Raw genomic sequence first — 24,208 nt, 5'->3', positions numbered from 1 at the left:
GATAAACAGCTAAACCACGGTTTGAGTGTAAAAACATTAGGATTTTATGGATTTAACTTTGGATGGTAAAATGTGTTCTCAAAGCCAGACGCACAATTTGTGTAATCCTTTACAGTTGTTATCGTTTTATGGTGTGCATTCCGCATCCAATTACGTAATGCTCACACTCTCACACCAGTGAAAGCTCTGGTCAGTCAGACAAAAAAGGTTACGGGTTCGCTAAAAAAGATATAGATGTACAGAGAGAGGGGGGGGGGAGAGAGTTTGTGTGTGCGCGTGTGTGTGTTTTCGGGCATCACCTGAAGAACATTCACTCACCCATGACACTACACGGCCGTTGAAACATGGCAACTTGGCGTTATCGTCTGATATCTCCTCCTTCACAACCCTGTTATGCCAAGTCAAGAGAAGAGAAGAGAAGAGAAGAGAAGAGAAGAGAAGAGAAGAGAAGAGAAGAGAAGAGAGAAATGGAAACGGAAGAGAAGACAGAAAAGAATAGAAAGGAAGAAAGAAAACAAAACAGAATAGAAAAGAAAATGACAGAACAGATAAAAAGAGAAACAGAAGAGAAGAGATGAGAAGAAAGACAGAAGAGAAGAGAAGAGAAGAGAAGAGAAGAGAAGAGAAGAGAAGAGAAGAGAAGGACAAAAGGGAAGAGAGACAGAAGAGAAGAGAATAGAAGAGAAGAGAGACACAAGAGAAGAGAGACAGAAAAGAAGAGAAGAGAAAAGAAACAGAAGATAAAGGAAACAGAAGAGAAGAGAAACAGAAGAGAAGAGAGACAGAAGAGAAGAGACAGAAAAGAAGAGAAGAGAAAAGAAAAAGAAGAGAAGAGAAACAGAAGAGAAGAGAAACAGAAGAGAAGAGAGACAGAAGAGAAGAGAAACAGAAGAGAAGAGAGACAGAAGAGAAGAGAAACAGAAGAGAAGAGAGACAGAAGAGAAGAGAGGCCAAAGAGAAAAGAAGAGAAACAGAAGAGAAGAGAATTGATTAATAACTTTGACGTACCTTTATAAACACACACCATAATCACATACTGTATCTTACTCTCATCACAAACAGTCAACAAAAACAAGCGTGTGGTTCATCAGTTAAATCAGTTGTTATTTCAGGATCTCAGGCTTTTAATTATTAACACAGCACTGTGTTAATGAATCTGACCCAAAAACCAACTTCACCGACTGAATCAGAAATAAAAACCTTTCTTTAATTACTCTGTGTGTTATGTGACAGGTTTAACTGTACTGCAGCACAGTAAATGAAGCAGTTACACTCGGCTCAATTTACACACACACCCAATTTAAGTTGGACTAAACAATCACACCCACACACACTCACACACACACACACACACACACACTCACACACACACATGCACGCACGTCCGTTCGTCCCTTCCCCCATTCCCCCTTCCCAGCTGCTCCCTAAAAAGGTGTTGACCTTGAATGACCCGTGTTGTCCTGGAAACCACTGTCAAGGACACGAACTGAGGCGAGGCACATGATGTATTAATAATGGAAGTGTGTATAACGATCATGGCACTGTTCATGCATTATAAATCAAAACTTTAATCACATCCACGCTCTCACACACACACAAACAGTAGCATGTGTGTGATGGATGGATGGATGGATGGAATGGTACCGCATCTCTTTCTGTCTTTGGGCCGCACCTGTTTCACTGCAGAAGCCATAAAAGCAAAGTGTTGTGCATGTGTGTATGCGTGTGTGTGGGGTGTTATTATGTCATAAATCAAATCAAATCATAATCTGCCTGTAGTTTTTTTTTTAATTGTGTAAAATGAGGACTTTGTCCCATCGTTACCTGAGGCCTCGGTACGTCACTGTGGGGGAGGGGTGGTGGGATCGGGGTTCAGGTCTACAGACCCCTATCATTGTTTGTAAACAAAACAAGATGTTGCTAAAAGACCTGCGTTGCCTAGCAACCAGACGTGTCTTTGTTAGAACCCGAGTTTATAGCATGCAATACGTCATTTGGGGACGGGACGCAACTTCAAATAGCATAACTCTGGATCCGTATGGCATGGCGTGATGATGCTAAGCAGTGGTCTGTTCTGAATTGATATATATATATGTGTGTGTGTATATATATACACACACACACACACACACACGCACACACGCACACACGCACACACACACACACACATATATATATATATATCATACATCATGTGTCCACTTATAAGTGGACATATATATAAGTATATATATATAAACTCTCCTAGACAGTTTATCGATGTTTACAAGCTTCTCTTTGGGAGTGGGGTCAAGGCGAAGATCGAGGATGTCATGTTGCTGTAAATCATTAGCATCTGTTAGATGAAAAAGTTAGCTAAACATTCCCTACAGGCAGCTTCCTGCTGTCTAGCTATCTAGCAAATGCTCGTTCTGCTTGTTGTTTTCTTTCAACCAAATCCCAGTGTTGATTTATACTAAACTTTTTACCTATTAGAACGTGGGTGTATGTTTTATGTGATAAATTTATGCTTTTTCCTTTTGTGCAACTGTTCATTTGTTCAGTAAACTCGAACCCAGTGACTGTTTAGGTCCAAACATCAGCAAGACAGTGTGTGTTTGAGAAACCTGCCAACAACACGAGTGTGTTAAAGTGAGTGTGTGGTGATTTATTGTATGTCAGCATGTCAGTAGGGTATGTGCGCTATTCCTGGTGAACCCGTACGCCGCACCGCTACTCTACAATTATGCCTTTTTTAAACCGCTTCAAAGCATCACGTTCGGCTTTTACCTATATTTTGTGTCACGGAGCTGGACGCATGACATATGACTGCTATGTACCACACAGTAACTCTTAAATGACATTAATCCATATGTTTACATTCTGCTGCACTTTATATTAATATCTTATTCATATGTTTACAACCCGTTACACTTTAATACCCTCTCGTTATATACAAATCTCAATGGTCGAGTCTTGAATTCTTACATAGTTCTCTGTGTCCTATATAAATGGCTCGGAATAGAATACGCAACAATGCTTTCCTCAGAACATTAGAGAATTGGGGGGTAAAAAAAACGTCCTGGCAACAGTAACATGATGTCCACAGCTCAAGCAGCCACTCCTCCGGCTGAAGGCTGAAACTGGGACAAGCAGAGGAAAGTACATGGTCATCGGCAGCTCGTCTAGCACTGGCCAAACCCTAAATGTCTGGCTGAGAGATTAGTGTTGACTATAATAATGCAGCCCTAACAGCCTGGCTTCCTCTCTTATATCTTCACATCTTTCACCTCCCTATTTTACACCCTACTATTACGGCTATTACATCTTATAAGGCTGTGCTGCTTCATGCAGCACTAGACAGCTATTAATCACAGTCTAGGGCAATGTGCTTTCTTCTTCCTGAACACACTGGAACCAGGATTCTCCCAATTCTACCATTCTTTTGGAAGAAAAAATAAATAAATAAATAACAAAATCCAAGCATTTCTTTCTCGGCAATGGACAGTCGGTAAGACAAACCATGTAGAGTGAATCCTGGCTCTGAGACGGATATAAGACGAGTACAGGATGAGTCAAGAGTCTATAATTAGTCAAGCGGTCAAGTCAAGTGGGTTTCTATAGTCGGTCCGCTATGGCTTGAAATGTTTCTCCAGAACCGTAGTATGATAATTATTTAATATACTCATTATTTCTTTGGTTAACATCTTAAAGACACTCCAGTTTTCTTGACAACTACCAGCCAAATATTTAGGTCTCTCATATTAAACAATCAATAGAAAAGCCCTAACAAACAGCGCACTCAGACAACAGGAGCAATTATACGACCAGACTGCTGGTCCAGGCTGAGGCATCATCTAAAATTAAACTCCATCTCAACATCCTGAAGTTCGAGCAAAGCCTCTGACGGTTACACCACCCGGTTACACGGCCATTAAACCTTTTTTTATATTCTGAGCAACTGCCAAGTCAAATTCCTTGTAAGTGAGGCTCGCAGGCCAATAAAAGTGATCTTGTATTAAATCTATTCACCCACCCATCAATCATCTGTTCTCTTGTCTTTCGACTTCATTTTCTCTGGACTAGAGAGATACCTGGGCTCACACGCTCAAACTCGTACTCAAACACACACACAACGGCTTTACAGTGTCACCATATTGACACAGGATCATCTTAAAACACACACTTCTTGTATATATATATATATATATATATATATATATATATATATATATATACACACACACACACACACACACACACACACACACACACACACACACACACACACATATATATATATATATATATATATATATATAAAACAAAAATCATTCTTTCTTACAAAAATATCTGTAAAATGCAAATGATTTTTTTTTTTTACATCAGTATTTATCACTCTGCTGTTAAGAGGCTTTGAGGAAAGGTCTGTGTCAAAAGAGTATAATAGAAGAGAAGCCTTTATTTTGTCACGTTTACATTACAGCACAGGGTCAGCCATGATACAGCACCACTGGAGCAGAGAGGGTTGAGGGCCTTACTCAAGGGCCCAATAGCCCTGCAGCTTGCAGCGCTGGGGCTTGAAACCCTGATCGTCTGATCAACAACCCAGAGACTGTAATTGTGATTGGGTTTTCTACCAAAAGCCTAGCCCCAGTTTTCACAATATTTCAGAATGTATGCCATGTCGCAATAAAAGAAAATTCAAACAAACTCCACAATATTTTAAAATTTACACAAATTTCACACAGATTTGGGTCAAGACGTGGCTTCATGTGTCGTGACGTGATCACAAACACGCAATGAGCCAAAGCCCTCTTCCATTCACATTACATGAGTCTTTACTGGTAGGAGTTTAACACAAGACTCCTGCGCTTGCAGTTTCACCAATTTTTTTTTTTCTGAGAAAAAAAAAAAGGCACAAAAATCTTAAACAAGCTGCAACAAATTCAAGCATTGTTGATGCCAAAAATGTGTTAAATCCTGAAGGGACTAAATTCTGTCAGCAGTTCTAACATGTATCGCCCAAATATAATGTATTTTATTAGTGGACAGCTGTCCTAACTGTCCAAATGTCCAGATGTCCCCCACCCTCATCTCCTCCTCCTCTTTTTATGCCTGATCGTCTGTACACGTCTTTTCCTAATGTGTGCCGCTAATTACAGAGGTTAAAAGGAACATACTAGCATTATCTATCATTATTATGTCAGTTCCATGATGGGATCTTATTTTATTACTTTTAACCCCCAAGGAAATAGATACTTATAAGTGACACTCAAGATTAAGGGACACAAAAATCCCATTACACAACATCTGTGTATAATTAGGGCCGATATGTTTGTTCTCGTTGGGTCTCGGAAGCATACGTTGTGTATGTAATGCTTTCCTGCGTTATAGTTATCTCACCTCGTTCAGTGCCACCTAATTAACCAGCCCCTCAAGTGTATTTGAGGAAATGAGGTCCACTGGGAAAACTTCCTATTAACCATGCAAATGAAGATGATCTTCCTCTATTAGCCCCCTGTATTATTGCCTCCGTTGGGTTTATTCCTTCATTTTGTACCACTAGTGTCTTTTGTCGGAGAGCCGAAGACCTTTCTGAGACCCAGAAACAATAATAAATAATTAAGGGAAGACGGGACGCTTTATTGGCACCTTTGAAACTGTGATCTTAGGAAAAAAAACAAATAATCAATAATCAAAAGCATAATCGGCTAAATGTAAATGGTAATATAATCAATATAGCAATATAGTAATATGAATTCTATCTATCTATCTATCTATCTATCTATCTATCTATCTATCTATAATCTATAGTTTTAAGGCTAAAAGTATAATAATTATAAACCATGCAGCTCCATTTTTTAATTGTAGATGTTACATACAATGTTATTTGATAGTTATATAAAATATAGATGTTTTTAATGCGGCTCTACTAACGAATATATACCGCGTACGTTCTTTGACGATTGTTGTATGATATTTCAGCTGAGTTGCCCACCTTGTCCATTTCACAGCGTTCCAGCGCGGATTTAATTCTGCCCAGGCTTGGAAATAACATCTTTATAGCTTGCTCTCCTCTAAAGCCCTTTTCCAATTCTCTCTTATTTCCGCTGCTGCTTTTGGCCCTCGTATTCATCCTTAAGCTCTTGCGACTTCTCCCCATTCTCGTTTCCAGAAAGCTCTGTGACTACGTGGAATAAATTCGCTTCGCTAAAAAATGTTTTGATAAAAATCTGCGCTTCTAAAAAGCTGCAATCCTGCAGCGTGTTCCTCTAGGGAGATTTTCTTGGACTCAGCACGAACCTCCTCACATGTGTAGGAATGCTTACACCTGGCAATAAAATAGATTCCTACAGCCAGAGCTAATCGTGGGGATTTTTGTGCTATAAGGTCATTCGAGGATGCAATTAAGTCAGTAGAGTAATAGCCCAGCAGTGTAGAGAGTACAGACTGCGCCTCGATGGGTTTCTCTGCAACGACGTGAGATTTCTTGTGTACCAAATGTAGCTGCAGATTGTTGTATCATGTCACATGACATGACACGGTGTATAAAGCTGTCGAGGATTCGAGTCAGGTGATACCTCTCTAAAGAATTCCATGGATACCGAATTTCAGTTCGTGCTCTTTATACAGGAACCCAACTGCATACCAAAAAAGTCTGACAACAGACCTAATAGTCGTGTCAATCATCAGAATGATAGAGAAACATAATCTCGGTATCTTTGATCATGACACGATCGATGAAGGCTAGTTTGACGTCCTGTCGACCGATCTTTAAAATTTAAACAAATCAATGCTAACAATAACAACAACAACAATACATCCAGATTTGTGTGGAAGTGTTGAAGCGAGGGATCAGAGGAGAATGGTTCAGTATGGCTTAATCATACAATGATAAAGTCTGTACAGGTCCAGAGAACAAAAGAAAAAGAAAGAGATATACACAGTATCTACCTTCTTTATGTGAAGTTTTTGGGGTGGACATTTTGCGCACCAGTGAAAAGTCTGAACCGAGAGCTAATGTTACTTTGGATTAGCTTTGTATAAATGTATTTCATTTTAATGCTTTGTTTGGGTAAATCCTGCCAAATAACAAATAGAAATAATAATAAGAAGCTGAGCAATTGAAGGTTAAGGGCCATGTTCAAGGGCCCGGCAGTGTCATGGGATTCGAACTCACAACCTTCCGTCGTCCAACACCTTATCTACTAGGCTACCAAATACTGTACCACATTCTAAAGCATCGGATCATAAGAAATTTGATTTTATTGAGTGATCAAAACACCTTATCACCTGTAAATCATACAACGATACAATACAGTGAGCTGAAAAGCATCTCAGAACATACAACATGTCAAACCTTCAGACAGACGGACTACAACACTGCTGAGAAAATAAACAGACACGCACAACACAGTAAACCGGGACCACTTACTTCAGTTTACACACCTCGTAGCCAAGAACAGGGGTCGCTAACATTTGTGGGTCGCTGGAGAGCTGAATATATGAACCTGAGGTTGTAGTTTTTACCTCAGGTTAGCTAATCATTCAGCTGTGCTGCTGATTAGCAACTAATTGCTAAGAGAGCCGAAGCCGTTGTAGTAATTCGTCGGTAAATAATAAACACGTAATTTTCATGGGCTTTTTCCTGTCAACTGCCTCAATGTAAAGCTCAGGTGTATAAAATGAGATCAAAATGTAAGACGCTGTAGAGTGCTAGCATCTGCCAAATGATGAGAAATGTGAAATGTCGATCTGGAAACCAAACTTGGATTATGTTAATGTTGCTGTTTTCTTTTTCTAGTTAGAAGGAGGGAGTTATAGTTTTCCCCTAGTATCATCCCAGTTTTAAAGCACGGCTTTGTTCAGTTTCGGTCGATTTCAAAACACATGTTCATGAGCTTCATCTATTGCACATTTGGAATATATTTGGGATTCAAAAGAGAAATTCCAGTACCACTAAATGATGAAAATAAAGCAAAGGACAGAAAGTAAAATGCCGGCCAAGTGATTTTGGTTTGGGGCTCAGTTTTTTGTTTTTCATTTCTTCCAATAATTCTGAGTCATGTGGCTTTTCATGCTCAGGATTTGATGCTATGCTTTTTGATTTGATATGATACTAGATTTTGTTCACATTATTCTTATTACATTCTTCTTATTTCTATTCCTTAGTTTAATGGTTGTGTGATATGTGATATTTGGTAGGATTTACCCAAACAAAGTATTACAATAAAACAAATTTATACAGAGCTAATATTACTAACACTGTAACATTAGCTCTCGGTCCAAGCTTTCACTCATGTGCAGGGTTGCCAGGTCTCTGCAAAGTTTCCACCCCAGCAACCTCACAAAAAGAAGAAAGACACGGTATATATCTCTCTTTTTTCGTTTAGTCTCTGCACCTGTACAGACTGTACATTTCCAACCGCAAACTCAGACTTAACTTAATTCAGTGTAAATTTGGCAAACTCAATTTGGCAACCCTGCTAATGTAAATTTGCATTCATATGCATTGTATTCATATATTTTCAGTTTCTAAATAAGTGTGTGTGTATGTGTGTGTGTGTATGTGTGTGTGTGTGTGTGTGTGGGGACAGGCCCATTGATTTGTAGGCAGAATTGACCACTAATAAAGAGAAATTCTGTCTTCACAGGCTGCTATGATTAGATTTACTACAGACAAGAGCAGACAAATAGGAACCCAGAACCCCCACGGAAAGGGAGCGGAGGAAGAGAAAGAGACAAGAGGGTGTGTGTGTGTGTGTGTGTGTGTGTGTGTGTGTGTGTGTGTGAGAGTGAAAGAGAGAGAGAGGGAGAGAGAGAGAGAACGAGGGAACTGCTATCACCGTCAAACACACCGCAAAACACACATAGATGAGACAAGTTTTGGATTAATGTTCCACAGAGCTTACACACACAATGCAAATATGCAACAAAATACACACTAATACCAAATGCAAATATTCCCAAATACACACAGGCTCATAGTTTCTAACCCCAGCAGGCACTGAACACGGCAGGAAAATAAAGCAGGGAAAGTAGGTCAGTCTCATGAAGAAACAGTAATTCAGCCTGAGATGAAGAAATAGCCTGCAACGGGAAAGAACCTTGACTGCTTAAACAAGCCAGGGCCATACTGACCTCTCTCTCTCTCTCTCTCTCTCTCTCTCTCTCTCTCTCTCTCTCTCTCTCTCTCTCTCTCTCTCTCTCTCTATATAACTATATATATATATATCTATATATATATATATATATATATATATATATATATATATATATATATATATATATATATATCCCATGCAAACCTCTAGCAAGATCATGTTGTGATGTTGCCAGATGTAGTTTAAAAGAGCGACCAGCCATTTAAATGCCCAGCAAGTACAGGTTAGCAATAAAGCCAAAAGCCAAAAGAAGAGAGAGAGAGAGAGAGAGAGAGAGAGAGAGAGAGAGAACAAGCAAGTAGTTAAGAGAAAGAGAGACAGTAATACAACAGTTATTAATAGAGTGTTTGTTCATCCAATTTTCTTGCATGTATAAAGGTCTTTCTGTGTGTGTGTGTGTGTGTGTGTGTGTGTGTGAGGTGAAAATGTAGTTTAATTATTTTGTTTTATATTTATAAAGGATTTCTATTTCTATTTATAATTATTTTGTTTGTTTTGATAGGACGGTGTATTTATGTGTGTGAGTGTATGTGTGTGAGAGAGAGAGAGAGAGCGAGAGCGAGAGAGACAGGGAGTGGGAAAGAGACATGGAAGACACGCCAAACGGATCAGCTCTCCATTCCTAATCCGGCAGCAAAATTACAGTGAGGTCAATATTTATGACTCAGGCTCGCCATGACCTAACAAAACACATGATTTCTGGATTTCTCAATTACAAGCTTGTTTTTTTTTCCTCTCTTTCCCAGTTGCACAGTTAAAACTCCATCATCAGAAAAGCTTTAATTCAGACTAATGTGAATATGGGGTGATTGATCAGATTTAATGCAATGGGCAACACCAAACTCTGGATTGCACTGGGCTCTGAGGTCCTGTATACACAGTGTGACTGAACTCGGGAGTGGTCACTAGAAAACAATGGTCTGGGGCTCACTTCTATAAAAGTGTTGAGGATGGCGAGGTAAACTAAAAAAATCTCATCTGAAAAATTAGTGTTCCTCATTCAGGAGGAATTTTTCTTTCGTAAAAACAAACCGATGGTGATGAGCCCCGCCTTTGGTGAGCCGCTTCAAGTGTACGGACCAAGTGTGAAAACACCCTGAAGATCCGAGGAAGGACTTAATATGTTTTACTGTTAAAGGCTTCTCTGGTCAATATGGTGCCCAGTCAGGGCCTGGTCCTCCATCTGTCCATGCCGTTCTGTCCATGCCGTGTGTGTGTTTTTGGATGATAATCATGATGTTAACGACCATACAGTCCAGGCAGCTGCTGTGTCAGAGTCCTGAGGGAAAACGACAGCCCCCACACACACATGTACACACACACATCATGAGCAGGATGCAGCCAGCTGGTATAAACCTCCTACCTAAAAAAAAAATGTGACCGGTTTCAACATTCTTGTTGAATGTTACATTCTTATCTCCGTCTCTTCACTCATATGCTAAAAATCAGCATCTCTCTGAGCACCTTGTAAACTGGAGGCTGAACTTCCTTGTAATTCGTAGACAGCAGCTCCGTGTTTGACTTCAGACACCAGGGGTCTCATTTATATAGTGTTTTTGAAACAAGTTGTAATTCTGTTTGTAATTACTTTAAAATTCTGAAAACATTAGCAGAGGATGTACTTTTTATTAAACATCTTTAGTCCATTTTATCCATGCTGGATTGCTTTCATTTTAGAACTGCACTTCATTGGCCTGTTTGGTTTGGTTATTGTTTTCCCATAAGGTTATTTCCAAAAGTGTGTGGTACACCTACCATTATACCCATATGTGCTTGTTGTTCATCCCATTCCATCCCATCCAGTCACCCATCTATTCTGCACTTTTGCTAGATATTGGGTTCAGTCAGTGTTCCACTTCATCTCAGAGGTGTTCAGTGGGGTTGAGATCAGGGCTCTTTGCAGAACATGTGCAATCCGACTTTGGAAAACTGTGTCTTCACTGGTCTCACTTTGTGTCGAATGCCATTGTCATGCTGGAACATCTTTGTACCTCTTTTTCTAGTAAAGGGAAATTACAGGGCTGTGGGGGATGTTAGGTGGGTGTTAGCCTAGTGGTTAAGGCGTTAGACTAGTGGTTAAGACGTTAGCCTACTGGTTAAGATGTTAGCCTAGTGGTTAAGGCGTTAGACTAGTGGCTAAGGCGTTAGACTAGTGGCTAAGGCGTTAGCCTACTGGTTAAGGCGTTAGACTAGTGGCTAAGGCGTTAGACTAGTGGCTAAGGCGTTAGCCTACTGGTTAAGGCGTTAGACTAGTGGCTAAGGCGTTAGACTAGTGGCTAAGGTGTTAGACTAGTGGCTAAGGCGCTAGCCTAGTGGTTAAGGCGTTAGCCTAATGGTTAAGGCGTTAGCCTAGTGGTTAAGGTGTTAGAATAATGGTTAAGGCGTTAGACTAGTGGTTAAGGTGTACCAATTGAAAGGTTGTGAGTTTGAATCCTAGGTCCACTGAGCTGCCCCTGCTAGGCTAATAAGCAAGGCCCCTAACCCTTCATTGCTCAGTTGTATAAAATGAGATTTATTTTGTACAAAAGAAAAAAAAGTGTTGAAATTTGGACACTTGTTGAACTCAAGGGTCGCACCTTTGCTTATGTAGTGGAAGAGGGCGGAGCTACCAGGCCCTTACGCTGGGTGATAAAATATCTTCAACAAACAACAACACTCCGGTGGACAAGCTTAAAAAATGTCTTTCCAATTAGTCCATGTTGTGTGATTTAATGTTTCATTAAAGCTAGCTTATACTTCCATTTGGTAAACAAATGTTAGTGCCCCATTTGAGACAATTGTACCCTTCTAACGTTCACTTGACACTACTGTACATAGTGTGTAGTGCGAGTGCGTAGACTGTAATAGGTCATTTGGGTGTTTTCATCTTTGTGGCAGTTTGGAGAAGGCCCACATATGAGCAGGATGGACAGATGTCCACAAACCTTTAGCCATGTACGTAGCCATGTATTTCTGGTTGCTCTGTTTGGTTACATTCAGAATAATCAGAACTCAGTGGAAACGGCGTGGACGGAAACAAGTTAAGTCAAGTCCTTCGTGTTGCTAATTAGCATTCCAGAAATTCCCTTAAAATGTACTTAACTTATACGTAAAGGAAGATTTTGAAGAAAAACTATTTCAGACATGTGACCTTACAGTGACCTTGACATCTGTTGGTTTCAGTGTTAATTCGAGTGAAATCCTACAAAAGTTCCACAGCTCGTTCTTTAGATATCAGGCTAAGAATAATCTTGGACTTTGTGCACTAAATATTTTTACTCCGTTCTGCTGTTTGAGGTCAACGTTTCTTACATCTTCTTCACCACGTCTGTAGGCTTGCACAGCAATGCCCTTTTTGCCAGAACACAAGGCTTTCTGTTCCACTGACGCAAAGGAAATGGACTTATCTAACATTTTCTACAGAAGTCTGATATAAAACGAATCGGGACTCAGTGTGAGACGTGTGTTTCCCCCTCTGTTGATAACCTCCGACAGAATTTCAGTGGTTGAAGATTTTAGATGCTAATGAACAAACACTTGGGGCATCACAGTGAGCAGAAATAGGTTTGACATCAACACGTACTGTGAAGATAGAAACATTTGTGTGGAAAAAAAATAACCGTTTTCTTTTTTCTGGATGTTTTTGCCATGACTTAGTAAACTTATTAAGTTACTTAGCAGTGCTAAAAATCCTCTTTCTGTCAGGTGAGTGAAGAGCGTAATCCTAAAACAAAGGGATTCAAACGGATCGGTAGTTTTGCTGCTTTCACTGGAAAATATTTGGTTGGAAGATTGGTGGTGGAAAATAGCTTTGGGTTGAGTAATGCCTAAACAATAAGCAAACAAAGCGACGCTGAGATTTCAGTCTGGTGTGGGATTGGGAAAAGGAAAAGAAAAGAAAAAGAAAGGAAAGAATAAGACAGTACAAATCTTTCCTTGTCTTTCTAGCCATCCAAGAAAAAGGAGAACGTAGAACATATCATACAAAAATAAAGACAGCTACGATTTACAAAGTGAAGTCATTACAGTTGGCAGGTTTCTACAAAGTAGAACATCTTTAATATCTGGGGGTCTCATTTATCAACCGTTCCATCCCATTCCATCCCACTTACTGTCAGTCATGTCGACAAAAACGACAGAGCAACCGGTGCCAAGGTGCGTAGAGGTGACAGATGAAATGTAAATGAAAGTCTTTAAAAGACATTTAAGACATACTTTAAATGTCTTTTTTTTTTTTTTATTAAATAAACTATTCATTTTTTTTATTGGTTTTTATTTATTTAGTTTTATTTATTTATTTATTTATTTTTGCATTCCCTTCTACGTTCTGTGTACAGCTGAGAAATGACATCGTTGGAAAACTCTTCAGGTAACAAGGATCAGGCCTCAAAAATCCGCAGTAAATTTGCGGCATTTTATATACGAAGCAAAATACTTTATTTGTTTTTAAAAATGAGGCAGTTAGGGCATTACATTGTAATGAAGAGTGCAGCACACTTCCAGAAATTATGGATTTAACAGTGGCGCAAAGCCAAGCCTTAGCATTCAGTAAATAATACATCGAATGTAGCTGCACTGTCTGAACAACAGAAATACCAATCTACACAAACGATACAGCTGAAAAGTACAGAGCGCTCTCTGGTCATGTGATCACTTTTTTTTTGGAAAGTCTGCATCATTATTATGCCAAATGCTGTAAATATTAGAAATCTGCACTTGTACTTCACTTATTTCACTTCACTGTTATAAGGTTACACAACTACATAATAACTGTCAAAAAGAGCTCCGTCTCTAATGAAGCCAGCTCCATGCTGCGGGCATTTTAGTTGACTTTGGAGCTCTATTAAGTTTCCATGGATCACTTATCATTTTTATGAGATTTTGTTTTATTTGATCAAATTTTTTAGAAATAGTATCAATTTATTTATTTTAGCATAAATACTTAGGATCAGGGTTTCCCGCAGCACTTTGCAGTTCGGGCGGCCTGCCTAAGCTGGGAAACCCTACCGCTTTAACTAGGTTGCACAGAAAAAAAAATTCTGCTGCACAAAAGGCCGTCAAATGCATCTCGGTTGAATAGCGCGGACGCACTTCACAACCGCGAGCGGGCACGCGCGCCACACGGCCGAAACGAGTGAAAGACATTGTCCGTCACTGTCTGGAGTGATAAAGCCAGTTGATAAAACACGTGTCTGCAAAATTTTGAATGTTGTTTTGCACTTTCTTATTTATTATTATATGTTATTTAAATTTTATATTTAGTGTTAAATAAATAACTGTTAAATGTAATACAGAGTCTGTGGTCTATCTCACAAAGAAGCGCCAACTGAACGCCTTTATATTTTACATGCATTCCTTTCTCCAACACTTTCATGCAAATTGACTTGCAGATTCGAATCCATGCATGTAGCTTCATGTAGTTGAAGCATCAGAGTTGAGCACTTGAGGGTCCGACATTCCCAGGTCTGAGATTCTCTAAACTGGGAATGACTTCTTACCCCAGATGTAGTAACTCAGTCTAGATATATTTGCTATACATGAGCGATATATTTGTTGCTTACAAGTAACACACGTCTATTTCACCCGAAATGTTTATACGGTCATATGCAAAAGTTTAGGAACCCCTGACAATTTCCATGATTTTCATTTATAAATATTTGGGTGTTTGGATCAGCAATTTCATTTTGATCTATCAAATAACTGAAGGACACAGTAATATTTCAGTAGTGAAGTGAGGTTTATTGGATTAACAGAAAATGTGCAATATGCATCAAAACCAAATTAGACAGGTGCATATATTTGGGCACCCTTGCCATTTTGTTGATTTGAATACCTGTAACTACTTAGCACTGATTAATTGGAACACACAATTGGTTTGGTGAGTTCATTAAGCCTTGAACTTCATAGACAGGAGCATCCAATCATGAGAAAAGGTATTTAAAGCGTCCAATTTCAAGATGTTGTTCTATTTGACTCTCCTCTGAAGAGTGGCAACATGGAGGCCTCAAAACAACTCTCAAATGACCTGAAAACAAAGCTTATTCTACATTATGGTTCAGGGGAAGGCTACAAAAAGTTATCGCAAAGATATAAGCTGTCAGTGTCCACTGTGAGGAACATAGTGAGGAAATGGAAGACCCCAGGCACAGTTCTTGTTAAGGCCAGAAGTGACAGGCTACGTAAAATATTGGAGAGGCAAAGGATGGTGAGGACGGTCAAAAACAGCCCACAGACCACCTCCAAAGACCTACAACATCAACTTGCTGCAGATGGTGTCACTGTGCATCGTTCAACAATTCAGCACACTTTGCAGAAGGTGAAGCTGTACGGGAGAGCGAAAAGAAGCTTTTTCTGCACACACGCCACAAACGGAGTCGCTTGCAAACGCACATTTGGGCAAGCCAGCTTCATTTTGAAATAAGTGAATAAGTGTGATGAAACAAAGATTGAGTTATTTGGTCATAACAAGGGGCGTTATACATGGCAGCAAAAGAACACAGCATGCCAAGAAAAACACTTGCATGCACACAGTAAAAATTGGTGGAGGTTCCATCATGCAGTGGGGTCTGTGTGGCCAGGGTCAGGACTGGGAATCTGGTTAAAGTTGAGGGTTGCATGGATTCCACTCAATATCAGCAGATTCTTGAGAATAATGTTGAGGAATCAGTCACAAAGTTGAAGTTATGCCGGGGTTGGATATTTCAACAAGACAACGACCCAAAACACTGCTCAAAATCTACTCGGGCATTTAAGCAGAGGAACAAGTACAATGTTCTGGAATGACCATCCCAGTCCCCAGACCTGAATATCATTGAACATCTGTGGGGTGATATAAAGCAGGCTGTCCATGCTCGGCAATCATCAAACCTAACTGAACTGGAGATGTTTTGTAAGGAGGAATGGTCCAAAATACATTCATCCAGAATCCAGACACTCATTACAGGCTATAGGAAGCGTCTAAAGGCTGTTAATTCTGCTAAAGGAGGCTCTACTAAATATTGATGTGATTTTTCTATTGGGGTGCCCAAATTTATGCACCTGTCTAATTTGGTTTTGATGCATATTGCATATTTTCTGTTAATCCAATAAACCTCACTTCACTACTGAAATATTACTGTGTCCTTCAGCTATTTGATAGATCAAAATAAAATTGCTGATCCAAACACCCAAATATTTATAAATGAAAATCGTGGAAATTGTCAGGGGTTCCTAAACTTTTGCATATGACCGTATATCTCAATTTTTAAATAATTGCATCAAATAGTTAGCGATGTTAAACTATCCAGTCTAATGTTCAACAAACACCTTAAGACACTGTCAAATACTCTCATTATGTACGAGATTTCTACAATAAACAGATTTTAAAAACCATGTTTAACAAAGTAAAACCTACGATCGCTGATGTGGAGACATTTTATTTAACGTTTCAGGAAGGAATTGTAAGCACTTCAGAAATGTCTTCCGGGACCAAAAAGTTTATGATTGCTGTTTTTTTTGGTAAAATAGCAAAAAAGAGAGAGAGAAGAGAGAGAGAGAGAGAGAGAGAGAGAGAGAGAGAGAGCTTCCATGTCGCATAAATAAAAATATTCCATGAGCCAGGGCTTTTTAATTAGTTTCTCACCTTTCATGAAATGCTTCCCAAATGAGTGGCTGGAGAGATCTGGCTTGCACTATGAGTGATGACACAACAACATAGTAGCTCATATGTTGTATTTTTGCACCATAAGACACCCAAGTAAGCCGTATCACAGTCATTTAGAATTTTTGTGAAAAAACCTGAAGAAAGAAATGAACAGAAGAAATGATACTAACAAACGTTCTCATCTGTCACCGTCCTGTCAGTCGTCGTTTCTCACAGTCGAGTGACTCCTGCTCTGTGCTGCAACTGCGGCTCGTGTTGAACAGAACACACTTCATAACTGTGGGGTCTGTTTTCTGACTGAACTAAATTTATTCTAGAGATGTCTTTTTAACACATGGCTACTTGAAGGGCCCAAACAAATTACCTTGCTGGCCGGCAACTGAATAGCTCGGCCAAAAGCTTTGGGGTGGTAGCACTCTACTTACACGTCATGCACTATCTAACCCCCCAACCACACTCCACACACACACACACACACACACACACACACACACACACACACAGCTGGAATGAATAGCTTTAATATAACACCATGGTCTGTCATGTGTTACTGCTTACAAAGATAAAATTCAAGCTCAGAGGGACAATAACCACATAGCCTCCTCATTAACTGCACACAATGACAATAAACTGCACTCAGAATAAAATGGCGGTTGTGTCCAGCATTTAGCAGACACCCTTATCCTGAGCTACTTACATTTTATCTCATTTTTATACAACTGAGCAATTGAGGGTTAAGGGCCTTGCTCAGGGGCCCAGCAGTGGCAGCTTAGTGGATGTGGGAATCAAACTCCAACACCTTAACCACTAGGCTACCACACCCTGTGTCCAAAATGTCTGCCAACGTAATTGTTCATATACTGTAGAGGACAACGCTGAATTTTATACCACTGTAAGTCTCCGTGACATTGCTTTAAGAGCTACGTTCCCCTCGATGCTGCACCAAAACAAGACTGAGGGAAAATTTTCAACTGAACCACTGATCAGCCATTTTCCAAACAAACTTTTATTAGACTTAGCACGCAATGAAAAAGCTCAGCAAAGTCACAACAGGTGGCTGCCAAAGACTAACCTGAGCCCTTCTAATAAATATAAGAAGTACGTCTGAACGTGTTACTGGTAAGTGAGATGTTGATGTGGAAAAAAGGGGGAAAAATGAACTGGATATGTGAAATGAGTCCATAACAGGACAGTGGACTGTAGAACCATGAAATAACTCTTCATTGATAACATCCTGCGCTCATAAAATCTGTTCAAATATCAATCCTTACAGCACTGCTTCACAGGAGCACCAGAAATACGTCAATAGGCATGTGACCGCATCACACTTTCTCCAGAATTAGTTAAATAAATCACGCCTACATTTACCCGTTGTTGTTGTCGTTTTATATGAGCAAAAAAAAATAAATGCTTCGAAATGGTGACAGTAAGACTGTAACACTGTAAATGTCGAACAGAATAATTCAACAAACAAAAATAAATAATAAATAATAATTCTCCCTAAATAAAAAACTTCAAAATTAGGTGATTTGTTTTTATAAAATTGTAATTATAAAATTCTATCTAAAAAAATAAATAAATTCTATATATATGTATGTATGTATGTATGTATGTAACATATTTATTTATTTATTTAATGTATTTTTTTTAAATCTATTTAAAGATTATAGATTATTTTTTAAAATCTATTTCAAAAATAATATTCAAAAACAAATTTAAAATTAAAATGTATATGATTTATAAGCAGAGGTTATAAAGGGTCTATAAACATTGTTTTATTTTCAGATGTATTTAAAAATGTGTATCTTTTAAGTAAATTATACTGCAGGTCGTTTTAGATCTTAAAATAAGATCATTAAATAGTAAATATTTAACACAGTCAGAAAAAAACCTTGATAGTTAATACATTATGCTGAAAAATGAATAAGATTTACTTCATATATAAGTTAAATATCCTGTATGCTGTAAAAATGAAAACTCCAATCTAATTTCAGCAATAAAAGAAAAGGTCAAAAGCACTGGTTAATATTTTTTTATCATGCTTTTAATTACAAATAACAGAAAAAGCGAGTGCATCTTACATACTGAGTGTTTCAAAAAATTCCATGCCGGACTACTTGTTTTTTTTTCCATCCGTCCTGTCGGTCATGTTTTTAACACGCTCTACTTTTACAGCTCAGAAACACAAACATACTGAAATCTGACCCGATACACCGTTACTGAGTAGGAAGAAAGGACGATTTGATGCAAAATAGCATAAAACAACTAGAAGAAATAAAGCATGACTTGCTCCAGGACAGGAAGCTGAATTAGCAACAGGAATGTAATAGCTACCTTCATTTACAGCTAATTTTGGTGACTAAAACGAAACAAATAAGTATCAGTGTTTCTGCGTTCTTAGTTCTTTAAACTCCGACCACAGCGGTGTTGAATTCTCCGCTCTGATTGGTCAGGAGGATTGGGTTAATTAACGGTAATGCTGGCAGGATTATATTAACGCTTTATTGTTGTTGTTTCTATATCGACAACTCGTCGCAGGATCTCATGTGACAGACAATCCAGACAAAATCGAAAGATAATAATAAATGGATTATGAAATGTGTTTGATGTCGTGGAGCTGACTGTTAGGAGATGTTTATAATATTTCTCGAATGTCAGCGCTTTGTAATTTTCACTATTTTATTTTTTTTTTCACTGCTATAACGTAGACTTGTTTTGTGAATGTTCCAGAACACTTTAATGGTTAAAATATACATGACGCCTTTTTGATGATTAAGTAAAAACGTTGTCACTTTTACACTGATAGTGTACCAGGAATAAACCATGTCAAAAGGTGCTGTTATAGGAAAATGATATTCACTATATAACAATATAATATCAATATAACACCGAGCTGATGTTACATTTACAGCATTTGGCAGACACCCTTATATCCAGAGCAACTTACATTATTTCATATTTATACAACTGAGCAATTGAGGGTTAAGGTCCTTGCTCAGGGGCCCAACAGTGGCATCTTAGTGGACCTGGGATCGAACTCACAACCTTCCGATTGGTAGCCCAAGTCCTTAACCACTAGGCTACCACATGCCGTGTGGCTACCACCATGCACATGATGTTCTGTCCATTCAATTGGCAAACAAAATGCAGAAGAAGTTATGAACAATATTAGGAAGTGACTACGATAATAACAGTGAATAAGGCGATAACTAGAACATTACCATGCAGAACATCTTCTAAATGAGCTAATCGGACTTGGGACGACAGAATGTACACAGCAGACATGTCTGGCTCTGCTTAATCATATGAGCTGGAGTGAATGACTTGGAAGGATTTGGATAGCTAGGATTTGTCTGTGTGTGTGTGTGTGTGTGTGTGTGTGTGTGTGTGGCCTGCTGTAAAATAAGGCCGACGCACGTAAAAGAGTCTCGCCGTTCCCGTATATCTGAGATAGAAAGAAAAGATGCACTCTCAGCAAAAAAGGGTACTAAACTGTACTTTTTTTTTTTTTGCCAATGAGATGCTCTCCTTATCTTTTATAAATGAAAACATTACAAATATAATTTATGGTACATAACTAAACAAGGAATGACGCTATTAAGTACCGTTTTCCTGAGAGCGTGTGTACAAGTGCGCCTGTAATAAGTTCCACATAATAAAATACATGCCCTACGGCAAAATTCACCGCCTAACACTGATGAAAAGCTTTATAGTAGCTATCAGGAGCAAAAGCAATTTACCCTTCCACAGCACTGGGCTCTGTATTTGCTACTTTATTTCCTTAACCATGTAACATTCGATCGCTGTCAGCAGGTCCCAGAGGTACCAACAAGAACCTAACAAGCTAATAAATTTTTTTTTAGAAGATTGAGGTTTTTTTGTTTGTTTGTTTGTTTTTTTACCTCAAATTCCCGTACATATGTCTTTGGAAAGGCTAAAAGCTAACATCATAAATGATTTGTGCAGTCATTATGCGATTTAATGTAAGATAAGATGTAAGTTAACCGAAAACACAAAAAACACAGAAAACGTCCAGTGAGCAGCGATCGTGCGATCTGAAAAAAACACCTTGTTGGTTGAAATCTAGCAGTCAGAGGAGAACGACCAAGCTGGTGTGAGCTAACAAAGTTACAGTGACTCGAATAACTATTCTTTACAATGATGGTGAGCAGAAAAGCAGAAGGCATTACTTGCTTAAATTTCATGCACGAGACCGCATCAGGTTTGACTCATGTCAGCAGGAACAGGAATTCAAGGCTACCTCAAGGAACAGGATGGAGACTGGAAGAAGACCAGGTGATAATTCTACCATCTTTAGCTGTTGTGCTTAGATGCATTTCTGCATACAACATTTGCAAAGAGTGGTTATTTAAATTGTAAACAACTACTGGACCTATTTGAATTTATTTATATTCTACTGTTCAAATGTTTAAGCACACGGTAATGTCATGTATATGTATATATAATACTATATAATAATAATAATAATAATAATAATAATAATAATAATAATAATAATATCATTATTATATTATTACAATATATAAAACATGGAGTTTAAAACATTTGTTGTTGTTATGGTCTGGTCAATGATGGCTACATGGTAAAAGCTCTGGGTTACCGATCATAAAGTCAGGGTTTTAATCCCCAGCATCTCCAAGTTGGGCCCTTGAGTAAGGCCCTTAACTCTCTCCTCTCGCTCACCCTGCACTCTGATCCCAGCTTGTTAGAATATGTGAAATAATAATGATGTATCTGTGACAAATATAGGCCTCATCTTTACTTCTAACATTAATGAAGCACTGCGAATACGTACTTGATCAGACTACGTACCGAAATAGGAATTGAGAATAAACTACGACTGAAATCTTTCACATTGGTACATTTACATTTGAGGTATACTTCTTACGTTAGCTTTTCCGGCTCTGGCTTAATTTTCCCAAGCAGGGATTAATAAGATCAATAATCTAATCGAATCTTACTTGAACGTATTATAAATCAAGTCGTATCACCTAAACTCTTCTAATCCGACTAAAAGAAAAGGCAGACAAACAGACGGTAGCGGACAGAGCGTCGTCCACGATTCGTACGATTCCGTCATCCATCCGTCCAGATGTATAAGATTAAAACCAAACTGAGGATCATTTCCCACTGGATTAGTTTTAGCCAATTTCCCTTCCTGTCCTACAGAGCGAGCACCAAGCCCCGACTCCTTCCTCACTCTTTCACCAACAGGGATCTTTTTCTTCTCTGAAGCGTCTGTGTGTCTGGTTGACCTGAGAAACCCTGCAGACCTCCTCAGAGCCTCAGAAAGAAAAAAAAATCCAGAAGAAAAGAGAAAACACTTCAGACTTGTAAATGAAAAGCTCACACTCCGTCCCCTCCTCATACCAACATCCATATACAGCTCAAATGTCCTCCATTACAAACATACATGTGTTTAGTGTTTGAAAGCTGTTCAGATTTATGCTTCATTTTAAAGCCACAGAATGTAAACATGTACAAAACATTTCTCACCTTTTCACCCCTAGCATTTTAACAATAACCCAGGCTGTGTGAATGGACTAAGGACTAGGAAAGGATTTAAAACCTAGTTATTTTTTCAGATAACACAGATATTATGACTGTAACAGTGTCTCATAAACAAACTGAATCTGAATCATGAGCCATTTAAATCTTACCCGAAATCATCGTCCATTGATTTGAAGAAGAATTTATAGTTAGGTTTATTAAGGACTTGTTTAAAGTGTGCCAGAGTGACTTCTTCTGCCGGGACGGACACTTTGACCAGGTACGGAGTCTCCTGGTCGTCCAGGTGGTAGATAATTTTCGTCTCCCCCATTGCGGCCCGCTGGGGTGGAGAAGGCCGGGAGCATCGGGACTCGCGTACCTCCCGAACCCGCTCCTGGGCGCCGGGACGCCGGTGAAGGCTGATGAGATGAACCGCTGAGCTCTTTTCACCGGGATTGTGCGCTGTTATACTCCTCTGTTTTTTAGTATAATAAAGCGGTTTGACGCTCCGATTTCACCCGTAATATACTACAGTCTTTACGGTATCACAGCCTGGTGTAATATTCCTCTCTGTCCGATATTGTCAGGCGTTTTATTGATAATTCCGCTGACTTTCTATATAACAATAAACCGCAAATAAACCAGACGATTTGTATTAGGTTGTAAACTTGTACCGCGATTATTATACTATATAACAGACTACGTGTGTCATTAATAATAGCACGGATAATCTAAACAAATATGACAGATAATCTCGTAGTTTATTAGCCTTTTTGCACAGGTATTGTCCAGAGACGAAGCGACATCAGACTGGTCCAGATTGGACTGAGCATCAATATCACCGCTGTTCAACTGTAGGGTTGCCAGATTGGACTGAGCATGTATATCACCGCTGTTCAACCATAGGGTTGCCAGATTGGACTGAGCATCAATATCACCGCTGTTCAACTGTAGGGTTGCCAGATTGGACTGAGCATGTATATCACCGCTGTTCAACCGTAGGGTTGCCAGATTGGACTGAGCATCAATATCACCGCTGTTCAACCGTAGGGTTGCCAGATTTGGCTGAGTATCAATATCACCGTTTCTCAACTCTAGGGTTGCCTGATGATACTTTGACAACTTGAGGGTTTTATTAAATCTGGCAACCTTAACCAGATGTGCATTGGAAGTGACATTGCGCCTCCTGTCGGTTTGTCGTCTTTTTTTCATTTTCCGACCACAATAAATCTCCATGGTACATCACAGGTGCATGTTAAAGTGTATAATTGAATGAATGATGATTTCTAGAATAAAAACCGTTTCACAAGGGCTTGGTTGACAGGTACACCTAATAATCTAAGACAAATAATAAGCCTGTAAAAATTTGTATAATTAACAAATAAAAAAACATAACCGTTGATAAGGTGACACCTTTATTTTTGTTTATAGAAGGAGTCTGCAGTTTTAGTGCTTTCTCAATAAACCAGGCTTGGCTTGTTTGGTTCATTAGAGAGAACCAAATTCATTCATTCATTCATTCATCTTCTACCGCTTATCCGAACTCCCTCGGGTCACGGGGAGCCTGTGCCTATCTCAGGTGTCATCGGGCATCAAGGCAGGATACACCCTGGACGGAGTGCCAACCCATCGCAGGGCACACACACACTCTCATTCACTCACGGAATCACACACTACGGACAATTTTCCAGAGATGCCAATCAACCTACCATGCATGTCTTTGGACCGGGGGAGGAAACCGGAGTACCCGGAGGAAACCCCCGAGGCACGGGGAGAACATGCAAACTCCACACACACAAGGTGGAGGCGGGAATCGAACCCCGACCCTGGAGGTGTTAGGTAAACGTGCTAACCACTAAGCCACCGTGCCCCCGCCTGTTATAACCAGATGAACTGAAATGTTACAGTAAGTGTATAATTAGTCCCCATC

The 24,208-nt window shown here is 39.2% G+C and overlaps 1 protein-coding gene across 1 annotated transcript in view; it reads right to left on the bottom strand.

Moving 5' to 3' along the window:
* LOC132851000 (segment polarity protein dishevelled homolog DVL-3) overlaps positions 1-23,154 on the bottom strand; it is a 44,243-nt gene extending 21,089 nt beyond the window's left edge. The window contains exons 1-2 of the mRNA XM_060877533.1: positions 22,449-23,154; positions 319-388 (exon numbers count right to left, since the gene is read on the bottom strand). Coding sequence (XP_060733516.1) covers positions 319-388; positions 22,449-22,609 — 231 coding nt within the window. The 5' untranslated portion in view covers positions 22,610-23,154. The remainder of the gene's footprint in view (positions 1-318; positions 389-22,448) is intronic.
* Positions 23,155-24,208: the final 1,054 nt, after the last annotated feature.

The sequence above is a fragment of the Tachysurus vachellii genome, chromosome 9, assembly GCF_030014155.1.
Source record: "Tachysurus vachellii isolate PV-2020 chromosome 9, HZAU_Pvac_v1, whole genome shotgun sequence".
NCBI lineage: Eukaryota > Metazoa > Chordata > Actinopteri > Siluriformes > Bagridae > Tachysurus > Tachysurus vachellii.
This window is presented reverse-complemented; position numbering and strand designations above follow the sequence as displayed.